We start from the raw sequence: 27,533 nt of genomic DNA, 5'->3' as shown, positions 1-27,533 counted from the left end.
GAGAGTAGCACATGGTGCAGGTTGCTTTGGCCTGGCTGATGGATTGCACGTGAGGGCGAAGAGCAAGAAATGAAGAGTTGTGCCTGTGGGAGTTAGAAAATACACTTTTCTGCCAGTCCAGTGCTAAGTTGAGCAGAAAGAACACAGAATTAGTAGTCAGGAGATTTGGGTTTCGGTTCCTGTTTGATGCAGTTTAACCTTAAATAAACCATTAATTTCTGTTCAGAAATGTTTTAGATCTATAAAATGAGACTAACACCATGTCATCCATCAGTGGTTGGGAGGATGAAATGAGAAACTATGCCGAAGTTTTTGGAATAGTGAAAAGTACTCTGTAAATCTTAGGAACAGTACTAGTGTAACTCAGTAAGAGAATTTTCAAAGGCTTGGAGATTTGGGTCGAGCCTTTGACAGAAACCTAAGAAAAAGAAGATGGAAAAAGATGAGATTGACTAGGTTGCGAGTACAGCCTTGTCTTATAGCTGGAATGAGAGGCTTTTCCCACACTCGGGATGGTGATTAAGTTGCATTTGTCTGTAGATGTACAGGGAGGTGTTTCTGAGGGAGATGAGAAGTCTTCCGTAAATCTATAATCCCCGCCTCTTCCCACCTCCCCGCAAGGAAAACTCTAGTACTAGAAAGAACCTCAAAGATCATTTGATCCAACCCACAGGTTTTATAAAAGAAGTCAAAGCCCAGGGAGGCTATGGGACTCACACAACTTTTGTATTGTTTAGTCATGGTTCTTGTCTTGCCTTTTTTGCAACCAATTGAACACAACAGCGGGTTTATAAGGTGGTTTTTTAAGCAATTGTACCAAGAAGTTTTGAGATAGTATGAAGAATTTTCTTCTGAGAGTAAGTTGCTGACACAGCCTTATCTCTCGAATACTTTACTTTAGTGTGTTTTTTATGAACGAGGGCATTCTCCTACATAACCTCAATGTAACTGCCACAGTCGGGAAGTTCACACGGACACATTGCAGCCATCCAGTTCTCAGGAGCCCTCGAGTTTTGCCAATAACCCCAGTAATGTCTTACAACAAAAGGGTTCAGTTTGAGTACATATTCCATTGAGCTCCTAACTCTTTAACCTGCCTCAGCCTGGGAGAGCTCCTCAGCCTTCCTTTGACTTTCGTGACCTTGACACTTTTGAAGACCACACAGTTATTTTTTAGAATTCCCTCCGTTTGGGTTTGTCTGCTGCTTCCTCACGACGAGAGACTCGGGCAGGAAGACCGCACGAGGGAGGCTGCCTTCTCACTGCGGCTGCCAGGTGGCACACAGCTTCCATTTGCCACTGGTGCTGTTGATTGCTTGATTAAGGAGATGTTTGCCAGGCTTCTCCCCTATAAAGTTACTCTTTTGCCATTTATAATTAGTAATTATTTGTGAGGAAGTTACTTTAAAACTATCTGAATTGGCTGTTCTTCATTAAACTTTCAATTCATTCCTTTATTTACTAATATCAGCATGAACTCATGGTTTTCAATTTTATCCAGTGGTTTATATCCCATTACCATCATTTCCTTCAGTGTTTAGTAAACCATTCCAGGTGCGGCCAGTGGGAGCCCCTCAGGCTGGCTTCTGTGTCCTCAGCAGGTCCTTGTTTTCTGCTGTCACAAGATACTCCAGGCTAATCTTCTGTTTCTCCTGCCTCAGGCCTGGAGTCAGCCATTTCTCAAGGATCCCTGGTTTAGGGGAAGTGATATTTAGAAGTGAGGATCTAGAGGGGCAATAGGCAGGCCCAGGCCCTCCCCGTACAGGGCTAGCTGTGGGTATCAGGCTACCTGTACATACTGAAAACCGTGAGTTCATGCTGTCACTTCCAATGCCAATCCAGCAAGCACTATAGGATTTGCTCTGGTTTTCTCCTTTCTATGTTTGTAACTCTTGTCCAACAAATAGAAACCTGGTTGCCACTGACTTTATTTAATATGTTAACTGATTGGATGAAAAGCCAGCGGTACCTCTAACAGCATGGGCACCCTTCCCACACTGTCCGGCCTCTGACTCCCTGTGCCAGGCTCTCCAGCTGCCACCACACCAGTGTTCTCTACATGGACCCCTCCTTATACCTCACAGGCCCTGACGCCTCAGGCCAGGCCACCCCACACATTCTTGTTCCCCTTACCCCACTTGGACTTCAACGCTTCACAGTGGGCCTCCCCCGCCACGGACCCCTCTTCACCCCACCCCAGGCTTCCCCCACGTGGAAGCCCTTGGTGCTGCCCAGCCTCTGATGCACTGTGCTGGGTAGCCATCCCACACAAACGCCCTCTGTGTCCCAGTCAGACTCTGGCAGCTTGTACTGGACTGTCCCCCGAAGTGGACACGCCCTTCGGCCTGCGCTGGCCGTGGCAGCCCACACCAGGCTGCTCCCCTGCATGCATTCCCTGCGCACCTGGCACCAGGCTTCCCTCTGTGTGGACACCACCTGAGGAATTTCGGACTGAATCATTTGAGGGGTTGGAGATGTGGAAGGAAAAGCAAAGGCTTAATGTGATGTGTAAGTTTGATATCTGAGATTCTAAGCCAAAAAAGGAAAAACAGAAAGCTATTTTCCTTCTTTACCAAATACATATAAATGTTATAATTTCTTTACAGCTTAACCATAGCTTAGATTTTCAACCAAAAGGGATTCCTTTTATATTTTCATTTTTCTTTTATCCATGTCCTTGTAGCCCCTTGTGCGTACTTCTTTTTAAACACTCATCACAGGACGTTGCAGGCGTCGTGTCTCCTCCACGTTGGGTAACCAGCCATTCCAGTCTGCATGGCTCTGAGGGGGCTCCTGGGATGTGGAACTTTCATTTCAAGAGCGGGGCCTCTTAGGCAAACCGGGACAAGTTGGTCTTCCTGACTGGACGCCCAGGACGCAGGACTTGCAGTACTGAGAAAGTCTCGGGCAAACCGAGACGACTCGGTCACCCTGCCTCCTGGTGACTGAGCTCCTCAGAAGCTGTTATTTTTCATGTTTATGTGTTGTCTTTTTCATGCCTCCATTGTGGTACATATGAGGCTTTTATCAAATTGAATGTCATTAACTTTGAGGGAAGTCCACTACAGAACAGGAGCTAATTAGCCCCCTTCTGAGAGTAGACAAGAGCGTGCAAACCCTAGTCACTCCCAGGTGAGCCTGAAGTTTGTTCACAGTTGCAGTTATGGCAGAAGCAGTGTGCCACTTCTCCCAACCCTTCCCCAACCCCAGGGTGACCCTCAAATGCAATGCCCCAATCTGAGGGCATTGTAGGCCCTTCTGGGTGACCTGGCATTACAGGTTCTCAAGCCTGTGCCCTGGGGCTTGTCCAAACTAGAAAAATATGCCAACTCTGAATTCAGAACATTCTATTAGAATAGCAGTTCTCAATCTTTCTTTGGTGTTAGGACCCCTTTACACTCCTAAAAAGAGCTAAAAAGCTTTTGTATATGAGAGTTATATCTGTTGATATGTACCATATTTGAAATTAAACCCACAAAAAATCTTAAGTATTTATTTAAAAATCACAATAAGGTACTCATCACATAATTACATAAATAACATATTTAATGGGGTAAAATATTTCCTACAAAGAAAAACAGCATTGTTTGACATCTTTGCAAATCTCTTTCATGTCTGGTTTAATACAAGAGAGTTCAGTTCTCTTATCTGCTTATGTGTTCAGCCCATGTGATACATTGTTTGGGCCAAAGCACAGGGAGAAAACCTGGCCTCACACAGATATGTAGTTGGGAAAAGGAGGACCTTGGCTTTCTGACAGGGTGTTAGGGACCCCAGGGATCCTCAGCTCACTTTGAGAACTGCTGCATTAGAACGTAAATTCCTAGATGAGTATTTGCTGGCAGTCACAAGAGCGACATTTATGTACAGTTGTTGATACACTGGTTAAAATTCCCCCCTCAGGAAGCATATCTCAGTACGAGTAAGAGTGGCATCATAGAGATAACCGTAAATCGACTCTTCTTTTTTTAAAAAAAAAGTCATTTCATCATACAACCAATAGTTACAAATTTATTTTCACCCAAATCCCAAATGATGGGAGCACACTAGGTGTTGAAACAACATGGTTGCTGACCTCTGTCGAAAGCAGTCCTACCAGGCGTCTGGGGGCCATTCATCCCACTAAAAGGCAGCACCTCATAACTGTGCCATTGCTGGTTTTCACTTAGGAACCAGGGTTCCCACAGTATGGCCATTCCATAGTCAACCAGCCAGTGCTGACTACTGAGCACTTCCCGTGTGCTCACCAGGAACCAACGGGACCACAAATTCAGCCTCTACTTAGTGTGCACTAAGCAGGCTAACATTGCTATGTAAATGAGCCTTCGATGAGTTTACACAACGGGTAAAATGTATGTCACCAATTGATTAGCTGCCCCTACTTTCCCTGACCTCACTTAGTGGGATGTTTTATCTGTAGATACTTAGCTTGCCCTGTGAACTTTGATTTTGCTTAACTGGATCTCTTCAGGGAATATTTTTCCCATTTTAGAATACTGCATCTTCAACTTAGAAAAATAGGGAACCACAGAATAGTATATATCCATTTGGATCTTTATCCTTCAAGTCTTTCTGTTTTGTTATTTCTATACAGCAATTCAGTATATTTCCAAACAGCATCTGTAACTGAGTACTTCTCACTATTTTTATACAAGCAGTAAAAGTGAGACAGGAAGACTGTGTAGCAATGTGAATAAAGTCATGATGGATACTGGGTATTCTGTGACTTTACAACTTTGTCACAATATCTGTGCATTTGAAAAAAGCGGAAGGGGAATATATATAAGTGATAGCCGTATGCAAGGTAGTAAGACTATGGATGTTTTTTCTGTATTTTCCACACTTAGCAATGTTCTGTTGCTTTATGATTTAAAATAAGAAACCCTCCAGCATGTGCTTTAAGTTTGATAAGACACATAATATCAAATCAGAAATAATGCTGTATCTTTCTAATATAACTATAGCACAAGTGGTTTCTTTTCTAGGCAAACATCCCAAGCATACATACTCAAGTGACTGCTGACCCTTGAGAATTCCCATTGCTTAGAATGACTTTTCAACTACACTCTGAACAGTGTGATTTGGGTGGTTGTAGCAATGAAGATGGGAACCCTGGGGCTGAGTACTTCATTCAAGAGGAGAATAAGACTCTCCTGCATCATGTGGAGTGGTCATGGGACATCCAGGTATTGGTGTCCTCAGACGCAGGATTTAACCAGGGCTGGCCCTTGTGGCTTCTTGGACATGTTGTATTCAGAGAGGATGATGAAGGCATTCTCCTTCCATTATGTCTTTTTCTTAACCCCTGCGTTCCCCTCTTCAGGTTTTCACTGGAATTTTCACAGCAGAAATGTTCCTGAAGCTCATAGCCATGGATCCCTACTATTATTTCCAAGAAGGTTGGAACATTTTTGACGGATTTATTGTCTCCCTCAGTTTAATGGAACTGAGTCTAGCAGATGTGGAGGGGCTTTCGGTGCTGCGATCTTTCCGATTGGTATTCCATATTTCTCCAATTTCTTCTCATATTTCCTGTCTTGCAACTACTAGAAAGAGTTTTACATAAGTTAATTATGCAAATTATATTTTTTAAAATCCTTAGCTATATTCTATTCAATGCCAGGTGGCTGTTCAGTGACTTAGCTACTAAGATCTTGAAAACTTTCCTGCTACACACCTAATATATAAGTTAGTTTTTAATGCCAATCACAGACATCAATTTTAGGAAGTTTCTCCTAAAATAATGGTTAATCTAAAAATTGAAGGGACTATTCTGAGGTCTGATTTGAATTTGCTAGTGAACCTGTTTCTTTATTCAAACATTTCCCTGAAATGGCAGAAATTCCTCCTTACTCAAAAATGGCTCCTCATTTCTTCTCTTTTGGTGAATCCTTACAGAAAATGAAAATAAAATAATCTTTTAAAATATTATATTGAAATCCGTTGTTGAACATTGTTGGCCTTGTTTTCCATATCATTAGCTAAGAAGAATTTTCTAAATTAATGTACTTGGAGACGATAATGTGTAAATGACTAAGATGACTCTGAAAGAATAGTTAACAGTATCTTCCAAATAGCTGCCCGTGGGCATGAGCACTAGTGATGTGCTGCTTTCGCCCCTTGAGCTGCCTAGTGGACGCCCCATTCAGACACAGTGTTACAGGTTTTTCTCTTCCTGTCGGGAGAATACCTGAGCACTTGCAACTGCTAGAGTTTAAGCGTTTTTCATCAGGATATTCAGCATATCTAAGTAAGAGAGTTGGAACAGAGTGAAAATATTGTACAAGAGGGATCTCATTCAGTCCAAGCCACAAATTTAACATCTGCCAAGTTTCTGGAACCTCTGCTGACTAGTTTTTGGTTAGGATCCAGCCCACATGACTTTTTTTTCATAGTAGACTTTTGGGAACAGTTCTTATTATCTAGAAAGTGAAAGGAAAGATTAAGAGATAGAAACCTTAGCACTAATTTTCTTAATAAATTAAAAGCCAGTCAGAAAGGGGAAAAATATGAGTGACCCAGATATACACACAGAGCAACAGCTGGTAAATCTTGAACTCTTAGATAAGACTGAAGTTTTCAGTAAGAAAAAAAATGTTCAAATCAATGCTGTTGCTTCTACCAGAATTTCTATTACCTATTATCCGTTAGTTGTTAACTTATGACATCTGATGATAATCTTGCTATCCTCATTCCATTCACAGGGTTTCTCATTCTCAGGCCTTAGCCAAGACCTTGTGATCTATTCATATGAATGATTATAGAATATAGAAATTTCATGATTGACAGATACTATAAGTTCCATCCTCTGAATTAATATCAATGCAGGGTGGGGCAAAAATGGGTTTACAGTTGGAGCACATGAAACACAGTTTATTCTTGTATTATTATTTATTAATTATTATTATTTTCCATACGAACAAGTATGAACCTAACTTTCCCCCACTCTATATAGTCCCTTTTCAGGAAGATGCTTGACGTATGTGGAACTGCCCTGTCTTGGGAATTGTGTTTTCTCTCCACGTTATTCCAAGCATATCACAAAGGTTCACGTTGTTTGTTGTTTTAGAAGTTTTAAATGCTTTTTTAAGGAGACAGATGATTTATTGTCACTGTCCTTGCCACACTGATCTTTTGGTTCACTACAAATCACATTTTCCTTGATATGTCTGTTGAGAAGTTGAGGGAAAATTAATAGGAAAAGGATATGTTCTTGTATGGCTCTTTAAAAAAGTTTATTGACCCAGGAACTAATGCCGGGGACTAGAGGCAGTATTCATGGTTCCTCGGTCTAAATCTGTCACTTACTGTGAAATTAATGTTTCCCTTATTCGTGCCTCAGTTTCTCCCATTTTAGTCTAAGACTGTTAGAAAGTCCTGAGGCTTTTCCAGGCATGCTCAATAAATATATTTAACTTGATCTCATTAATTTTGTATGTTTTTATTTTAGCCATGTGGTAAGAAAACAAATGGAGTGTCATTTGGTGTTTGTTTGTTTGTTTTCCCTTAGCTCCGAGTCTTCAAACTGGCCAAGTCTTGGCCCACCCTGAACATGCTGATTAAGATTATCGGAAATTCAGTGGGTGCCCTGGGCAACCTGACCCTGGTGCTGGCCATTATTGTCTTCATCTTTGCTGTGGTGGGGATGCAGCTCTTTGGGAAGAGCTACAAAGAGTGTGTCTGCAAGATCAACCAGGACTGTGACCTCCCTCGCTGGCACATGAATGACTTTTTCCATTCCTTCCTCATTGTCTTTCGAGTGTTGTGCGGGGAGTGGATCGAGACCATGTGGGACTGCATGGAGGTGGCAGGCCAGGCCATGTGCCTCATTGTCTTCATGATGGTCATGGTCATCGGCAACTTGGTGGTTAGTACTAACTTGGAGATCTTTTCATTCTTTGACCTGAACATCTTACCCTTGGCCTAGAGGCCCAATTCGCTTAGTCCTTCTATTATGTTCCATGTCTATGTTGGTTTTTATTCTTTCTTGGCCCAAGAACCTTAAAGTACAGATGAAAGAAAGGAGACTGCTGTTCACAGTTTTTCATAGTTATGGAAACAAACTCAGCAGAGTGACTTTTCTTAAAGCCACACTGCTGATAAATGTCAGGGTTTGTATTAGATTCTAGACGTCAAACCCTATGCTTTTTCTACAACAATAGTTTCCTTCTGCTAAACCAGAATTTCTCAACCTTGACACTATTGACATTTCGGGCTAGATAATTTTTTGTTGTGGGACTGTCCTGTGTATTGTAGGATATTTAGCAGCATCCCTGGCCTCTATCGTCCACTGCCAGTAGTGACCCCCACCCCCACTCCAACTTGTGACAGCCAAAAATGTTTCCAGACATTGCCAATTGTCCCCTGGTGGGGAATTGCCCTTCATTGAGAACCACTGACCTAAACTATCTTAGGGTTTTATTTAATTTGTATAAATGACAAATCTCTTTCTTGCTTTACTTCAGTCTGTCCGCCTACTGTTTTTTGCCTTTGTATATAGAACATCCACCAACATTTTAACTCCTAGTTTCTCAGAGTGTGACCTGAGGACCAGCAGCAATGAGATCACTTAGGCTCCCCTGCCCAGAACTACTGAATCAGAATCTGCATTTTTAACAAGATCCCAGATAATTAACATGCACACTACAGTGCACGGGAGGTTCCCATCTTTCATATCAGGCCAAATCCCACTTGCCAGTGTAGCAAGGAGGACTGGGGAGAGGCACCCTCAGATGATCCCTTGTAAACTCATTCATACTAGTTCTCTTCCCTGTTTTGCTGTAGAGAAGCATACAATAGAGGGTTCCTACTCACCAGCTTCAGAACCAACTTGGCCACTGTCTTCTTTCATTTGACCTATAAAAATAGACTCTGTAATCTTTTCTGTTTTAATCTCTTCCTTTCTCCATTCCCAGCCACCTTTCCTTCAGTCCTAAGCCCTCTAGTCTTTCCACTCCTTCCATGAACAGAGCTATTGCCTACCAGTAGGTAGTAGGATCAGCATTAACCAGCCCTGACTCACCGCCCTCTCTCTAGTCTCCCATTCTCAGTGGTCTCGGAGACAGCTCTCCATGACTGTCTACAGATCCCTGAGCACATGACAAAGTCACCTGTTATTCTGCTTCTGATGATACTTTCCAGGTTCCCCTTTGCTTAGCCCTTCTGCTCATCTAGTCTCTAGGAATCTGTAACTGTAAATCGCTTCTGATGCTCTCTCCACTCCCGGTAAATGTTTGATGTCTTTCATACATCTCTCTTCATAGTTTTTCTGTGTATACATCTTCATAGGTTTTCTAAGATCTGCCCCTTCCTTTCCATTTCTATAACCCACCCAGTATTTCTAGAAGACCACCAGCATCACAATCACCCAAGTTTCACTCATTTAAAAAGGCCAGGTCGCAGGTCCTACACCAGATCTACTGAATCAGAATCTCTCAGGTGAGGCCAAGGAACTATGCATTTTTAACAAGCATCCCACCCCAGGAGATTCTTGTACATTCTAAGAGATTACTATAGCCTAATCCAGACCGTTATCAATTCATGCAAATAACAGTCTCCAAACTCCTAGTTCCTAAGGAATGGCGTCCTCAAATCTCTGTAATCATCTCTGACCCATTTACTCAGGAACCAGTAGAGGATCCAGTTAAAATTCAAATCCCTCAGCGTGGCCTTCAGAATTCTCTACAGTTCACCCCATTTTACCAACATGCTCTTTTTTAATTCTACAAATGGCCCAGATAATCTAAAAAACATAGAGTTTATTGTTTCCATCTCTCCCACTCTGTGCATACTATTATCTCCACTTAATATAAATGCCTTACTCTTTTTCAAAAGTTTAACGTAGTAAGGGCCAAGTGTAAATCAAAAAGTGAACACCTCTCCCACTTTTCAAAAAGTCTTAATAAAAATAAATTAATCTTAATGCCCAATGTGATAGAATAGGAAACAGAAAATAAGAAAGAAAGCTTGTATCTGATGGCTTAACACTTAGATGTACAACAAAACATGAAAGTAACTAAAATCTGTTTAATTTTGATAAATGTTAGGAAAACAAAGAAAATGAAATTTTAAAATATGATGGCATAAAATATGAGGTCTGTCCAGAAAGTACCCAGCTGTATAATATGAAAGAGACATTTATTGAAGATACAAGAAACATCATACATAGGTACAATGACACCTCAGTCAAAGTAGGCACCTTGGGACCTCACACAGTTCTCCCAGCATTCTCTTCCACTTTTCAAAACACTCTGCAAAATCCTTTGTTGGAATTGCCATCAGCTGCCCCATCATATTTTCCTGAATCTCATCTACAGTCTGAAATCTTTTCCCTTTCAAAGGTGATTTTAGTTTTGGGAAAAGCCAGAGTCACAAGGTACCAAATCTGGGCTGTACAGGGACTCAGTCGCCTGGGTGATTTGATATTTCATCAAAACACTGCATAAGACATGGCACGTGAGTGGGCACTTATTATCTTGATGAAGCTGCCAATCACCAGTTGCTCATAGCTGCGGCTGTTTTCATCATATTGCATCTCCCAGCTGACAAAGAACATTGAGGTAGTACTCCTTATAAATTGGCCTGGAGGGGCATACTCATGATGGACAACACCTCCCCAATCAAAATACACAGGTAACATGGTCTTGATCTTGCTGCAACCTGGCCGTGCCTTCTTCAGGTGTGGAGAACCAGGCGACTTCCATGGGGATGATTGGGCCTTCATTTCTGGATCACAGCTGTAGACCCACGATTCATCTTCAGTTATGACTTTGAAGAAATCTGGTTCACTGGTAGCGATTTGAATCAAGTCATTACCAACTGCAGCAAGATGCGCCTTCTGCTCTGGTAGCAGAAGCTGTGGAGTGAATTTTGCCATGACACGTTTCATGCCAGGATCCTGCATCAACATCTCAGACACAGTAGTAGCTTTGGAATCCAGATCAGCTTGTTTTTCTCACACTGTCAGTTGCTGATCTTTGTTGATTGTAGTCTCTACATGTTCAACATTCTCAGGTGTTCTGCTTGTTGCAAACCTTCCAGAACGTGGACCACTTTCAACAGGTTCTCCACCATCTTTGAAGCATCTGTGCCACACCTTTATTTGTGCTGCGCTCATTGCATCATCCCTGAAAGCCTTCTGAATCGTCCCAATAATTTCCGCAGAGGAATGTTCGAGCTTAATGCTAAATGTGATGCAGATTTGTTGATCTATTCGCTCAGTCATTTTGAATGCAACAGCCATGCAGTGCACACATTGATTCAATGGCATCTACCACCCCCCACTGACTAGTACAGTGAAATCGTCGTTGTTCACACATGCGCACCCAGTCCACTCTCCTTGGCTGTCAGGTTACATTGAAGCCGTGCAAACTGGTCTCATTATATTAACAATAGCTGGACTTTTTCGGGACAGACCTTGTATATTTCAGTTCTACCTTCTTGATTTGTTGTATGAAAGTATGGCTCTCCAAGCCTAGTTTTTTTCTAACATGGATCCTTTAAGGCACGTGAGTGGGCACTACTGCTCATGAGCTCATGGCATCTATGCACTCTTTGATCTTCCCCAATAATCCGTATCCACTTTTGGGGTTTATTTGGGGGGATTTTCTTCCCAAATGGATACAGCCTTTGCTTTTTCTGCATATTTTTTATTATATGTATGGTAACATATTTTGGAATATATGTATGTGTAAAGCTATAAAAGAACCAAGGAAGGAGGTGCTAAATGCCTTATATTACAAACAAAAGTCAAAGTGCTAACATAATAACATAAGCATTTAAAACAGTATGTGGGCCAAACAAAACACAATAGAAATTCTTGAATTTGTCACTTATGGGCTTCCGGTTTCCTAGTTTAATGAGTAACTTCCCTAATACCATTCTACCTTCACTCTCCTTTCTAATGCTACCGTTAAGGTCCTGAACCTGTTTCTGGCCTTGCTCCTGAGCTCCTTCAGTGCAGACAATCTGGCAGCCACGGATGACGATGGGGAAATGAACAACCTGCAGATCTCAGTGATCCGGATTAAGAAGGGTGTGGCTTGGACCAAAGTGAAAGTGCGGGCCTTCATGCAGGCCCACTTCAAGCAGCGGGAGGCTGACGAGGTGAAACCACTGGACGAGCTATACGAAAAGAAGGCCAACTGCATTGCCAACCACACTGGTGCAGACATCCACCGGAATGGCGACTTCCAGAAGAATGGCAATGGCACCACCAGTGGCATTGGCAGCAGCGTGGAGAAGTACATCATTGATGAGGACCACATGTCCTTTATCAACAACCCCAACTTAACTGTGCGGGTGCCCATTGCTGTAGGCGAGTCCGATTTTGAGAACGTCAACACAGAGGATGTTAGCAGCGAATCAGATCCTGAAGGCAGCAAAGATGTAAGGTCCCAGCCTAGAAACTAGTGTGTTGATCCTGTGTGAGAGCAAAAAGGGCTCTGTCAGCTCCCGAGATTGGTTCAGCTATGGGCTTAGCAGAGACATTCTGGAATAGCCAACTCATCTCCTATAGTCATTCTAGGCCCTTCCTAGATGACCTAGACGTTCTTGGATCCATCTCCATCACTTCTAGATCATCTAGGTCAGCATAAACCCTCAAGTACTTCCTGCCATTCATCTGTCTGAGCTGTCTGTATCCCTGAGACCAGCCTGTAGCCACATTTGTTCAGGGTCACCGTCATCTGTGAGTGGGCTTCAGTTACATCCGACTGAAGCCCTGTGGTAGTTGTTTTCCCATATGAGTTTCTAGTAAGAATTGTAGAAAAGACTTAAAGCTAGCACGTCCATACCAGAAGTGGAATAGTCAGTATAGAATGGACACGCCGTGCAGTCTCTTGACCTCCCTTTTCCTTGCATATCTAGAAACTGGATGATACTAGCTCCTCTGAAGGAAGCACCATTGATATCAAACCAGAAGTAGAAGAAGTCCCTGTGGAGCAGCCTGAGGAATACTTGGATCCAGACGCTTGCTTCACAGAAGGTGAGGGGAGGCCGCGGGCCGTTTGTACTGCTTACAGACTGTGTCAGCTAGGGACAGTGGTTGGACGAGAGGACAGAGCTCAGTGGCTGTCTTCAAGAACTTTGCTCCCCACCTCATCATTTTGAGGGCAGTTGATGCTGTTTTCCCTGTTCAGACTGTTCTCTAGCTTCTCTTTGTCCACCTTCTCTTGGTGTCAGTCCAGAAACTTCCATTAGGAAGGCCTTTTCTGTCATGGCTCTGTCTGGCTTCTGACTACCCCTTTCTCCTCCCTCACTGCTTCTTCATAGTACATCTTCCCACCTCTAGATGGCCCTGGTAGCCTTGCAGCATAGCCTTGGCCCTGTAACCCTCTCAATGACTGAATCAGACATTCTGATTCATCCACTGTGCTCCGGGCTGTGTGCTGGGGCAGCACCTGGTGGGGCCTGGGAGATGGAGGAGAGGGCAGGGCTGGGTGGGGCATGCACCCACGGTCTGACCTGCCTCTCCCGCTGGTGCCAGGTTGTGTCCAGCGATTCAAGTGCTGCCAGGTGAACATTGAAGAAGGGCTAGGCAAGTCTTGGTGGATCCTGCGGAAAACCTGCTTCCTCATTGTGGAGCACAATTGGTTTGAGACCTTCATCATCTTCATGATTCTGCTCAGCAGTGGCGCCCTGGTGAGGTCCAGGGGAGAATATGATGAGGGATTGGCTGGGGAAGGGTTTATAGGAACTAGTGGGAAAAACTGCATGGGGCCTAAGATCAATTTCTCTGAGAACATAGACTGGCTGTGGACCCAAAGATACGGTCTACTGACATGCTTTGGGCTGGTGTTTGAGCCTTTGAGATAAGAATCCACACTTGTCCACATGCTGATCTTTAGAGTCAGCACTATTACTCTCAACCCTAAGACCTCCTTTTCATCACGATGAGAGGACAAATTACCAGGTGTCTTCACTGCTTGGTTTGCACCAATCTAAGTAACTTCCTGAAATGAGCTTCCCTATCTCACCTAAGATCCCAAATCTCTTGCTCTTTACTTTTCAGTTGCCCAAGGTATATGGGAGGTTGTGTCCCTCCAACCCCTCTCTCCCCACACCCTACTGGATTTCGAGAACCTGTGGCATTAGCAGATAGTTAGAGAGTTAGATCTCTGGTACACGGGTCACTTAGATTCTTGTGGTTGTAAGTGCTCATTAATTAGTGTGGCTTACATGGTGCTGAACACACAGGTTCCCCCATTGCTGGAACTCATTACCTTGGCACTTGCTTTCCCTTTTAGCTGGATTGGACTGAGGAGACCTGGACAGGGTCTGGAATGAGGGAGCTCCTTTCCTAGTTGAGTAGATTTGAGGGCAGCAGGGACTAGAAACGCCACATGTTTTTCTTCTTTTAATTAAGGGAAAAGTGAATGCAGAATTTTGAAATGTTTTTAAAGAATATGGACACATTCATGTGGGTGTGGAATCAAAGCTTAATCTGGAAGCAAAAAAGATAACAAGAGAGAAACCCCAAAGTCAGTGTTAAAGATCCTGCCACTGACTTGAGAAGTTTGCTGGCGTGTGAGGTAGGAGCCTAAGAGAGGGTGAAGCAGGCAGTAATATGTGGTAAAAGAGAGCCCAAGGATTCCAAGGACCAGGTGTATGTCAGGAAGTGCCAGCACAAAAGCAGGAGGCCAAAAAAGATGGCTTGGTATCCGTGGTCTGAGCGAAGGGGAGCCATTGTCCAGCCTGCCCCTGAGTCATTTACTGCATCAACAGGCGCTAGCTCCCTGCGTCCTGGGGCACTGTGGGGCACCAGAAAGGCAGACAGCCTGGTCTCTGCCTGGAGGAAGGGAGGGTCAGACTAGGACCCGTGGTTGGAGAAAGGTGCTGTGTTATTATTGTTATCCTTCTTCAAATCTAGTAAACAGAAACCAAAAATAGCAGGGAACATGCCCCATCCTTTGATTCTTCTCTTTCCCATCTCGACAGAAAAAGCAGTAGTGAAATAAATGTCTTAAACTTTGTTTACTACTCACCTTTGATATTTTTTTATTTATCTTAATTGCATAAAATGGGATACTTGGCTCAGTACATGAGACCCTGTGAAATAGTAGGCATGCAACTTAAGAATAGCAAAATGAAGCCACAGCTAAAATGTCCAAGAAAAGACTAGAATGTGGTTGTGACGAGGCCTCCGAGGGAGGGGATATGAGCCTCCAGCGACATGAAGATTGGTCCTGGGTATCTCACGTACGTTGGGTTATACAATGGATTTCCACAAATGGAGCCAAGGGGAGACAACATGGAAGCTGTTGCTGTTTTCACTGGGGGTTTATTTGTACCAAGACCCTGAGGCCTGTGATCCCGTGTCCTCTGTGACCACCGCCCAGTGATGGAGCTGGAGCAGCTGACGTTCATGTGCCTCCACTCCAGAACACGAGTCCGCAGGCAGCCCAATTCTGTCCTTCTGGAACTATTCAGAGCCAGCACCTCCCATTGTACATCAAGGCATTTTTTTTCCACCTCCATTTTTCCCCGTACTGTAGGCGTTCTCTCCCCTTAGCACCACTCCACACATGGACACGCTCACACCTTCGTGTCAAGGAATTGCCTCATTCAGGAATTCCAGAGAACAAAAGGAGTACTAAGATTTTTTTCACCCGAGTGTCTCCCTGCCCTGTGACCCTCCGAGACCTGTGTCTGTGATGTCAGGGGCTGAGAAAAGATTTTGTCATATAAACATTGAGTGTTGGCAGGGATGTGAAGATACTGGAACCCTTACACAATGCTGATGGGAATGTTAAAAAGCGGCACAGCCACTTCGGAATACAGTATGGCATTTCCTCAAAATATTAAACATAGAGTTACCATGTGATCTAGCAATTCCACTTCTAGGTTTATATCCTAGAAAAATGAAAAATCTCCACATAAAACCTTGGACACAGATGTTCAGAGCAGCAATTTTCACAATAGCCAAAAAGTAGAAACAGCACAGATGTCCATCACTGATGAAAGATAAACAAAATGTGTATAGCCGTGCATTGGAGTGTTGTTCATCAATAAAAGGAAGTGAAATACTGGTGCATGCTGCAGTATGGATCTTCGAAAACATTCTACTAAGTTAAAGAAGCCAGTCACAAAGCACCGCAAATTATGTGTCTTCATTCCTATCGAGTGTCCAGAGTAGGCAAGTCTGTAGAGGTAGAAAGCAGTGGTTGCCTAGGACCAGGAGGAGATGGACTGGAGGGCAACAGCTAGCGGGTGTGGGCTTTCTTTTTGGGGTGAGGAAAATATTCTAAAATTGTGACGAATGCACAACTATGAATGTGCTAAAAGCTATTGAGTTATACACTTCAGATCGCTGAATTGGATGGTAGATCTCAATAAAACTTTGAGGGTTGTTTTTGGTTTTTTTTTAAGCCACGTATAGCTGGGGAGTAAAGAGAGAGACAGGAAGCTGATGATAGGCCCGCCCCAGGTGGGAGGAGCTGCCGGGAGGGCAGTATGTCCAGTGTTGCTCGTTTACCTTTCGGCACTATAGGCAGCTGCTGCCTCTCTTTCAGGCCTTCGAGGACATCTACATTGAGCAGAGGAAGACCATTCGTACCATCCTGGAGTACGCCGACAAAGTCTTTACCTACATCTTCATACTGGAGATGTTGCTAAAGTGGACAGCCTATGGCTTCGTCAAGTTCTTCACCAATGCCTGGTGCTGGCTGGACTTCCTCATTGTGGCTGTACGTGTCCTGCTTTCTACTTCCCACCCTTCCTAGCAGGAAAACAAAAACAGGGGTTTTTCTTCCTCTAATGGCTGGAGTTGCCTGGGGCCCGGGGCATAAGACAAGATGTAGATCGACGCAGGTCTGCATAAAGTAACCCTCAGAGCAGTCAGATCTTTGGGAAGGGGACTCTGAAGTCCTTGCTTTTGCTCCGGGGACTGACCAACCAGCTCTTTGCCCTGGTGGATTGGCTTAGAAGTTTCAGAAATTAGGGATGGGAAGTGAAATCACTGGTGTCAAAGACCCTTGTTTTTAGGCTGGGAACAAGAAGGCTCTTGTCCCTAAACAGCAGGATGTCCTCTTTCTGCTGCCAGGTGGGGGGGTGAAAGAATGGGATGGGTGCTGCTGGGATGCAGGTTGAGGGGGGGAACTAGGTCTGCTCTCCTGCTGACTATTCCCATGGACGCTTCCATCCAACCCACATCTTCATACCAGACTAATCTGAACCCGTCTCTCAGGGAGATGGGGAGCTCACACCAAAATAAAGCCCCTTCTTCCCACACATTGCCATTTCCACAGTGATGATCAAACTTAAGAAAGTTCTTTTTCCCTCCAGGTTCCAGGACCATCTCCAAGGCAACCCCATGTTATTTTTCAGGATAGCAGCTGCATCATCTGTGACTATTTCTCACCCCACCAGCACTTGTTCCTTGTTCACTTTTCTAACCATGGTGATTGTCCCTTATTCTGTGTATAACTAAAGCTCTTTTTCCCCCAGCCAAATCAGCATTTGGGAGAAAGGGTGAATGGGCCTGGCAGGACCAGGACCTGTGGAGAATTCAGTTCCTGCTGATGGCTGAGAAGTGCTAAGAAAGTAGAGCATTTGGAGGCTGGGGTTGGTACTTTCAGAATCTAGGTTTTGTTGACTGTATGGTAAACTACCTGTAGAATGAACGCTTCCAGGTTCTAGGCTAGAGCAGCACGGAAATCTCTTCCTTGAATAAGAGGAGCCCCGCCCCCTACAGCAGCAATGTGCTCTGCTGTAAATGCATTCCTTTCCCTACAAGGCGTCTGCACCCTCCAAGGTTAATGACTCCTTCCAAGGGCTGTCACTGTGCTGCCATTTGCATTCCCCATTTCAGAAAGCCAGCTTTTGGGGAGATGCCTAAATAGGTGAGGAGAGCACCCTTTGCCTTAAAGTGAACCAAATGGGTGGTGCCAGCCTGAGACCCTCCTAGCAAGAGGTTTCAGCACCCTCTTTGGCAACTGCTGATAAGCACCTTGTGATAGAAGGGCCTCCGCCCCCCACAGATGAAAACTTGAGCTCTAAGAATTAAGGAATGAGTTGGGGATAAGGCCAAGCGAACTAGAGTAACTGTGAGCCAGCTCTCTTTCTAAAGCACAGGGAAGAGCCATAGAGTCTTCACTTCACTGTAATTCCTGGGGACCCCTGAGAGTCAGGTAGCACAGCTATGAGAGTCCTAAAAGCCCCTCATCTTTTGGGCATTCCAAGAACCGAGACAGATACGTCCACTACCACACTCCCAACAACCCTAGGGAAGCTGTGATTTGGAACAGATCTCCCCACCATGACTTTTGCTGCCTCCACTGTTCACCCTAACCTGAACCACGACTCTCTTCCTCTTCTCTCTGGGCTGAGCAACCCCAGAATTCTAGGATATCGATCAGGTCTCTCACATCCCTCTAGTACCCAAATAAGCTGCTAAAAGCATTGACAATTCTGCATACCACCATTTATTTAGCAAGCATTTTTACCACTTTGTATACTAGGTGGCAGGGAAGTAAAAAGCACAAGACAGGTATGTAGCCAATTTACAATAATCCATAAATCCCTCCAGCTTTGGGGAGTTGCTGCATTCTTACATTGCTGTGGGGCCTGACACTGGCTCCTGAGGACACCTCTGTACCAGTTATTAGTAAACAAATAGCATTCTCCGTGTAGAATTGTCCCAGGAGCCATAGGGAGTCCCAGGGGAGCTGGGGAGCTTACACTGCCTTGCAGGGCCTCTGTGGCCTGATTCAGGCTCACGGTAATCTAGCATTCTGGAAGCAAGACCCTTCCAGGCCCCTCCCTTCTGTTGACCTCTCTCAGAACAGTGCATTTAGTCTTCACACATCAAATGTTTACTGAGCACCCACAACGTGCAAAACCTGCTGCCACGAGTGGTGGGGGCTACAGAGAGTAGAAGACATGGGCACTTCCGAGGGCCTGAAGAGATGAGACGCTGGCACAAGTAACCACAGCAGAAGGAGGGTGTACGCAGTAGGGGCAGTCCCAGTCTGCACCATGGCCGCCCCGGCTGTCACTTTTGAGTTGTGGATGGAGAGTAAGGCTTAGACTGACAGCTGGACCGCTGGATCTGAAAGGAGAGTTTTCACTGTCCTTTTGGGTAAACTGTCTATTGCCCTTAGCATTTTAGATTATCAAGCAGCATAAATTTTTTAAGTCCTAATTTAGCACTATTTCTGAGAGACTCTTCATTTCATCCACCCGTGAGCACTATCGGAATCTCTTATTCATCACCACGTTTGTTTCCCTAATGAATTGTCCTTCTTCCTTATTGCCCTGTAAAGTGTTATGACTACTTGTTAGAATCATGGGATAATTTATAAGGTTAATTCTCTTTATTTATAAGCCATGCAGGTTCCCAGACAGAGACAACATTTTATTTTGTTCAGGTCCTGGACTGCACTGGAAGTCTTGTCCTATAAAAGAATTTTGTTGTCTTTTCTCCAGGGAATTTGCCCCATCAGCCAGCATGCCATTTCCCGGAATGGGAACTCTCAGAGACCACTCACCTCATCCTGAATTCGGACTGCCAAAATAGTCTCTATTTGAAATGTTCACATCATTTTGAAAAAGTCACCTACTGTCTTCCCATTTTTTTCCATGCCTTCAAGCCATAGATACCCTGAATTTTGACTTCTCAACTCCTTTTTTTTTCAGGTTTGAATCTTTCCTCAAAGTAAACTTTAAGCAATGTTCTGATTATCTCCAGTGAGAGTTTTCCGTGGAGGCTCAGAGGACTGTAAGGAAGTCCTCAGCTACTAAGGAGTAACCCAGAGAGGATCCCCATTGACCATGGCCAGATTGACCAGTCAAGCACAGATTATCTCTCAGCGATGTTTAGAGCCAACCTTTGGACTGGCATTTGTACCTTGTCCCCAGTTTAGGTCTATTTGTCATCAGATAAGTTATACTCACAAATGGCATCTTGTCCCAAAAAAGAGCTGGGGGTCTTCTTGCTTTGTAGGGGCCAACAGTCATGGAAAGCTTGTTTTTTTGCGGTCTCCCTGGCACAGTCTCATAGGAAAAAGCTAATAAGGGGCATTTAGAACTCAGGGACTCTACTGGGATGGGATAACTTGCCTTGAGATGTACCTATTAAGATCTTGCAAAGAATCTGGCGATTTTAGCTTATTTGTGTTTAAGAGTTTGCTGTATTTGGCAATAGTGGGCAAAAGATATCTCCATGCCTTAGCAGCCATGACAGATGGAAGCAAAATGATTGCTTTCTGCTACTGTGTTCTAGATAAGGCTTTTGAGGCCCTTGTTTTAGGCAGAAATTCCACTCTGAAACATGTACCCTTTAAAGAATATGAATAGCCTAATAGGGCAGCATTTAATTCCATATCTGTTTTGGACACAGCCTAGGATTCCTGAGAAAATACCTGTGTTGATGGATTATGAGTACATGCACAGATAAAGGCTCACACCTCTTCTTAAGACTGAAACCTTTTAAGTCTCCTCATTTCTGACCCTCCCTAGGTCACTGACTTTCTGCTCCTACCTGCCACCAGTCCTGCTGCTCAATTATAAATATCTTCATGTAAAAACAGTTTTTTTGTGCAGCTCAGAGATACAGAATTAAAGATAGAGATGAAAAGCAACAAACAAACTAAGTTGTGAGTTTTTTTTTTTTCTCTAAATTTGCTTTAAAGTATCAAGCCATGCTGAGCAGATCTGTAACCACCACTTCCTAGGAGAGGGAATTTGTTGATGGGAACATCTTAACCTGTCCCAGAACCAAGGAAAGACTGCTCCAAGAAGCCCAGAGCCCAACTATTCTAGGATTTGATCAGCTAAAGGTATTTTCAGGTCTCAAGTCAGGCACAGCTGTAGGTGTAGGTGGTTAGTACCCAATGTTAAGGGATCCTCGTGGTAACTGCTCTGAGGACGCAGGTAGAGCAAGTGAGTTTGTCTCCGGAAGAGCGGGAAAGCATTTGACCATGACGCTAGGCCTAGAGACCTGCATACTTCTCCTGAGTGCGCCAGTATAGTTCCCTCTGGCTTGTTCCGATACCCGCAATCTTCTGTGGGGATATTGGAATCTAACCTGCCAGTAGGGAAGAGGTGGTCTGTGGGTAGAAGAAAGAGCTCTGGCCTGGGAATCAGAAGTGTGGGTCTAATCCTAGCTTCGGGCCTACTGATGCAATACTGGGCAGATTCTCGTGTGTTAGGTATATGGGCCTTGTACATGCATTTCAGTTTCCTCACGTATAAAATAAAAATTTTTAAATTCTTCCAAGAATCTTTCCAGCTGTTATTGTAATGATGAGAAAATGGAAGATTGGCCTGGAAAGGACAGGCCTGAAGCCAGGTTAATTGGGGCTGTTCTGGGGATTATAAGGAAAGGCATGGAAGCCATTGTCCAGACCCACCCAAGTTCTCACGGCCACGAAGGAGTCATGGGTGGAGTTAAACGATGGAAGGAGTGTTATAGTTAAGAGTGAGAAATAGAAGGATCACCAAGTGAGTCCTCATAGAGTCAAAATTTGTCAAGTCTCTCCATTTGGGTCTTTTCTGTGTGGGAACTGTAAAGTCAGCTGTGGTACTTACTGAATGTGTCCTTTGTTGATGTAGTGACTCATCGAATTCTCAAACAAATGGCATCTTGTCACCCAGGAGTAAGAGAGCTTGTCCCTGTTGGAAATCCCTGGTGAATGAGCTGAGGAGGGGGCAGCTTGGGTGGAGTATGTGTATTTATCTGTATTCTTTTCCATAGGTACCATTAAATTTGTCTGGCTTAATTTAATGGGAACTTCTGGGACCTGCAGAGACTGTAAAGGTTGAGGGTAAGGTTTTTGTCATCTGTTCAGGCTCCTCTTCTTCCAATGGAACTTCCTCATTCTCTCCCGCTCCCTTCAACCTCTTCCCTTTTCCAACTTGTGTGTTTGTCTACCGCCCTCTTGCAATTTTCTCTTCCCTTTGTGTTTTTTCTTCTCCCTCTCTCAACCTCCTTTCCTTCCAGGTCGTTTGAGTCCAAGTTGAAGTAGGCAGCTGGTGTTACCCACTTCCTTTACCTGGGGGGCCCAACCTGTATAATCAGGGCTAGGGGCTTTGTTCTAACACTCTGGAACCTCTGTTTTCTTTTCTTTTTTTTTGTTTCCTTTTTTGTTTTTGTTTTTCTCTTCTGTTTCCGTGTAGGTCTCTTTAGTCAGCCTTATAGCTAATGCCCTGGGCTACTCGGAACTAGGTGCCATAAAGTCCCTTAGGACCCTAAGAGCTTTGAGACCCTTAAGAGCCTTATCACGATTTGAAGGGATGAGGGTAAGATACTAAGAGCCGCTGATCCTTCTGCATGCCAGTGGAAACTGTTTAAGCATGCTAGAACTGATCACATGGTGGAAAGGTCATTCAAGCCCAAACCCTGTGATGCAGCTGCCGTTTGATCCTCCACTCTCTCCCGCACCCAACCCGTGCGAAGGGAGTTGCCTTAAGCTGCCTCATCACATTAATACCGGCCCCACCCCCAGCAACATGCCATCGCAGAACATGTTAACATTGGCTATTCTCATTTGGCCTGGCTTACCTGTAGCACTTGGGGCAGCTTTCTGGGCTATTGACTTAATAGGGAGAATCACCAGGTGCAAAGAAGGGGAATTGTAACCCAGAAACCCACTGAAAAGCAGAGGCCACAGGCAGGGAGAGTCCTGTGTAGGGCCATCAGCCAGGTGGGGACTGTGACCTTGGGGTCACTGAGAAAGTAGCTGAGACGGGGCTTAAAGACATGACGGCAGGCCTGAGATTGGGGTGGAGCAGAATTTGGCATGGCCCTGGGAAAAGAAATGCTTTTCTTTCTATTCTGATTCCTCTTATTGCACCTTGTTGTTCTCAGCCCAGTCCCGTAAGGACTGGCAGCCACTGTCTGACAGCAAAGCTTTCCTCCTCACCCCCTACCCCTCTGCCCACGCTGTATGACCCCCTGCCCTAACACTGCCAAAGAAACCACCAGGTGTGATGCTAGAAGAGTATCAGCTAGTTCTCTTGAAATTTCTTGATACCTGCTATTCCTGCTTTGGTGACACTCCACCCAAATACCAAACGTGCAAGGTGCTGTCACCCTACCAACCAGAAATGAGGCTCCCTCTTTCGGTGCCTTTTTGCCATCTCTCTTGATTTAAAAAACATACAAATGGTGTGGGTGTGTACACATGTGCACACACACACTAAAAGTCAATTTCCTAAAATCAAGTGGGCAGCTGGCTTTTGGTGGTAATAGTTGTCCTGTGGTAGTCAGAGAGGTCTGTTACACTCAGCGAGACCAAAAAACTCATTTCAATTCCGATGTTGAATACATGCAGGAGAGCAAACCAGAGGACATGTCTTTAAATGTGTGAATATCAGAAAGTAGGAGTAAAAATCACACCGTTGCAGTAGTTAGTCCACATGAGCAAGACTAACTGGAGAAGCTAAACACCAGGGCTTCATTCATTCCTCATCTGTGACCCCGGGCCACTAGTCTGTGGTGAGACCCACAGTTGTACAGAAAGATGAAATTTCACTGGGACTATTATTTTAGTTGATTCACACAAATGTTTTTTGCAACAAATTTGTGTTTCTTCTGTAGCACAGTCACAGTTTGATTTACTAAATGCAAGCTTTCTGCGACCCACCCAAAGCCATCTGCAGGCAGGTCAGTTCCACAGCAGCATAAATTTATTTTAATTTAAAAAGCAAAACAAGACTTGGGATTCTAGTCTCTGTCCCACAGTTCAGGGAGATTTCGGAATGTGTGAGGCCATCATTGTTATGCTCAGGCCAACTGCAGGGAGCAGCGCTCTGCAGAAGACTCGGGCTTTTAGGTCACCCTGGTACCATTGAAAAGAGGATTAAAATGCTCTTCCCTTCCCTCACCTTCCCACTTCAGTCGGGAGGGGTTAAATTTTTTATATACATATATAATTCTAGTTTTGTTATGAAGTTGATAATTTGTTTTGGTGATGAAAAACAGAATTTAAAAAAGTCTGTTGAAGACAATATTTGCAACATTGTACCCAAGCTGGGTGCCTGTGATGCTCCACATTCCCCAGCTGTGATCCTGGATCTCCTAATATGAGACCTGAAGGAGCCTAAGAAAAAAATGATCAAGTGATACTGGCTACTGACGTTCTCAGTCTGAATGTCATTACATGCCAGTTCTGCCCCGGGGCAGAAACCGTCCTCATGGACCAGCTGGTGCCAGCTTGCCCATGAGGAAATTATTTCAGTAATATGGACACAGAAGCCCTTTTGGTGGCCACACCTCTTCCTCTTAGATCCTCCTTTCCTCACCTTTCCTGGACTCAGTTTCTACTACCCCAGAACTTTTACTTGTCGATTTTCAAGTAGTTTAAGAGGCCAGAGGTCCAGAACGGGTGATCAGAACAAAAGAAACTTTAATTTGAAAAGCATTAGAAAGTGAAACTTCTATATCAAGTTTTTCTCAAATAAGATAATATGGGCAAGGACAGGTATGAACCCAAAGCCAGGATTTCCAACAATAAATAAATGGTCAGCAAGGGAAGCTCTGATACAGGAGTGTCACCTGATTTGATTGACTCCAACCAATAGTGTTTACTACTTCTGGTTGGGCTGGTAGAGAGGGCTCAGGATCCACTCCTATGCTGTGGAAGAATAACTGCAAGAAAAAAAGGTTGAATTTGCCTGAGTTTGTAGTTGTGTTTAAAGTTATGTTTCTATGGGGGCTATGTTTTTACTTCCTTGGTTTGGGTTCACGTGCTTGCCAACACTTGAGAGATTACCCTCAGGGATGTCAGACAGGAAGTCTTCGGGAACTGAACACTGTCCATGCAGACGGGCCCAACTGTCACTGTGCTGCTGCAATGACCGGCTCAGAGCTTCACTGGGGGGGCCATGACCCTCGCCCGGCCGGGGACACTGACTTCAGTCTCTTCCTCCTCAAACCAAAGACCAGAAAAGTGAAACCCTCACGCTACTGGCAAAGGAATGCCTAATGTAGTTCTTTGCTTTTCTCTCCTCCATAGTAATCTTCATTTCCAATGTTGCTGTGCTGTTAAATTTCTGAGGATCTATAATAGTAATGCTATGAGACGTGCATGCATTTTTGTTGTCCGTGCCTAGTTGTCCACTAAAGCCATGTTCCCTCTGCCAGATATTAAGAGCTATTTTGACAGATTTTATAGTATTTAATAAGCAATAATATTCTAGGCATTATAGAGAAGACAAAATTCTGTAAGATTTAGTATTCATTGGCATTTTCTCATCAATTCAATGAAATTTATATCAATTGCTAAGTATAAGCTTTCATTGCAAACAGTAACTTTTTATACATTGCAAGAACCTAGCTTTGAGTAATAGCCCTATACTTAGTTTTTTAAGGTAATGAATTGCATCATAATTAAAGGTAATATAGAAGAACTTGAGAATTTAATTAGAGAGCAGAAGAGGTGATTCAATTAATTAAATGACTATCCATGGACACTTGAATTAGCATTTATAATATAGCGATAGTGTGAGAGTTCAGAATAACAAAGCATGGTTTTTTACCCTTTGTTTGCTGAGAATATCAACACAATTATATATGGAGCACAGTAAACAATTTCTGTCTGACATACTGCAGCTTATCAGCTACTATTTCTAGCGAGAAACAAGTATTAGTAAATTTCATCAACTCTGTTTACTGTTTTATTCATAAAACTAAGGTAAGAAATTTTTCTTTGGTTATGATTAATAAATGAAAGTGTGTTTTCATCCTCCAAGTACATCCGACTTTATAGGGTTTTTATGTTGTACATGTCTGAGAACAAGGCTCAGTAAATACTTTTGCATATTGATTTGGTTGACCAATCTATGAGTGTAAATGTGTGAAGAGGTCACTTAGTCACTTAGCTAATTATTCTTCCCTGCTGCAAACACTACCCTGCCCGGAGCTGTTGCACAAAGACCCCGTGTAGGACGGGACAGGTCAGGCTGGGTGGACACAGAAGACTTCCCAGAGGAGGCACATTCTGAACTGAGATTTGAAAAACGACACTTTTAGGTTTCCAATCTTTTGGGGCCTCCTTCCCCCTTGCATACTTGAGAGGACCTAATAGAAGGTCATGTTCTCCCACCTAAGCTGTGCGGCAGAATGCTGGCACATAGACCTGAGCTCTTGAATCTTTATATAATCTGCTCTTATCGTTTGAGAAATGATTATTCCTTTTGTGGGTCACCCTCTTTTGCCTATTCTTTTGCACATTTCATTGCTTTCTGCTGCTCCCACTAAAGGGTGAGCCACTGTAGAGTGAGAAGGTAAAATTCATATCTGATCACCTGACAGATTTGGTAAGAAGTAAATAAAAATGAGTATCATTCACCAAAATAGCACTGAAGATTTTTCAGATCTCAGATATTCTGGCTTTCTTTGCTCAAAGTTATGAGCAGTTGAAATATGCTCATTTTATACTAATGACAGAGCTATTAGATCTAGAAGAGATTTCTTGGTCTAAGAATTAAGAAATAACTGCCTCTCAATCTAAAGGCCTTTGTAAATAAATGAATTGGAGAAACCCAAAACTAATATTTTAATCTAAGGAAGAGTGACTGACTGCTTAGCAGAGTGTTACTGCCTGCTTTATGTAGGACAGAGCGGACGGCTCTGCTGAGTCAAGAGTTGAGGTGAGTGGCAGTGCAGCCCAAGACAAAGAGTAGGAGGAGAACCTGACCCGGCAGGCGCACGTCCGAGCCCAGAGCCACCCCCTGGTGTTCCTTCTCCTGCATCCTCCTTTGGCCCTTTGGGTGCTGTGCTAGTTGGCAGCCTGTCCTGTCTCTTCCCTGCACCGAAGAAATGCAGGACATGGTGATACCTGTCGCCTTCTTCTAACAGAATACTGGAAGACTTCATTTATATCCGTTGTTTTAACTCCAGTAATCCTTCTAGAATACCAGAAAAAGGAAGAAGCATTCTTCCCATTTTAGGGCCGCCTTTCTGGCCCTTGGCAGTCCCACTTAAGAAAACAGCAAGTAGGAACCAGGGCAGAAATGAACACCAGCCTTGTCTGTGTCTCACCACCTGAAATGCTATTTTTACAAGCACTTTGAACTCCTCTAGTGAAAACTGCTGCCACAGGAAAAGTGTTGTCTAGCTACTTTCACCTATAGTGTGAAGCAAAATGAAAGTTAAAACAACCCAGAAACTTTGATTCCTCAAGGACTTTTTTTCCTTTTGCTTTTTTTTTTTTCATTCCTCAGATTATTATAGTCAGTGATTTTTAACAATATGCCAATTTTGGATTTTAAGAGCAGTGATGTACCCCAAAGTTTTTCTCTCCAAACTTGTCATTACTATGTGAAGAGTTGATCAAGTTTTAGATTGAACAGAGACATCAGAATTAGTCAAGCAAGGGGTGACTCTTAGCTTTAGAAGCCTACAAAGTAAGAAAAAAAAAGGCTGAAGAAGAATAATAAATCATGTATGAAAAACACATCTGTTCAGATTTTATTTTATACTGTTTGGTAGAGGGAATACAGCTTTTTCTTTCTTGAGCCTGCAAAGTATGCATGCTCAGCTCTTGCCTGAAGTAGGATAACTGGCCTTGCATAGTCTTAAGAGAGACCTT

General features: G+C 43.7%; 1 protein-coding gene across 1 annotated transcript in view; it reads left to right on the top strand.

The window, feature by feature from the left end:
- The window catches only part of SCN8A (sodium voltage-gated channel alpha subunit 8), a 205,563-nt gene that overhangs the window by 160,123 nt on the left and 17,907 nt on the right, over positions 1–27,533 (top strand). The window contains exons 15-21 of the mRNA XM_071221042.1: positions 5,324–5,497; positions 7,511–7,867; positions 11,917–12,387; positions 12,868–12,985; positions 13,487–13,641; positions 16,512–16,685; positions 22,117–22,239. Coding sequence (XP_071077143.1) covers positions 5,324–5,497; positions 7,511–7,867; positions 11,917–12,387; positions 12,868–12,985; positions 13,487–13,641; positions 16,512–16,685; positions 22,117–22,239 — 1,572 coding nt within the window. The remainder of the gene's footprint in view (positions 1–5,323; positions 5,498–7,510; positions 7,868–11,916; positions 12,388–12,867; positions 12,986–13,486; positions 13,642–16,511; positions 16,686–22,116; positions 22,240–27,533) is intronic.

This window comes from Desmodus rotundus, chromosome 3, assembly GCF_022682495.2.
Source record: "Desmodus rotundus isolate HL8 chromosome 3, HLdesRot8A.1, whole genome shotgun sequence".
In the NCBI taxonomy this organism is placed as follows: domain Eukaryota; kingdom Metazoa; phylum Chordata; class Mammalia; order Chiroptera; family Phyllostomidae; genus Desmodus; species Desmodus rotundus.
This window is presented reverse-complemented; position numbering and strand designations above follow the sequence as displayed.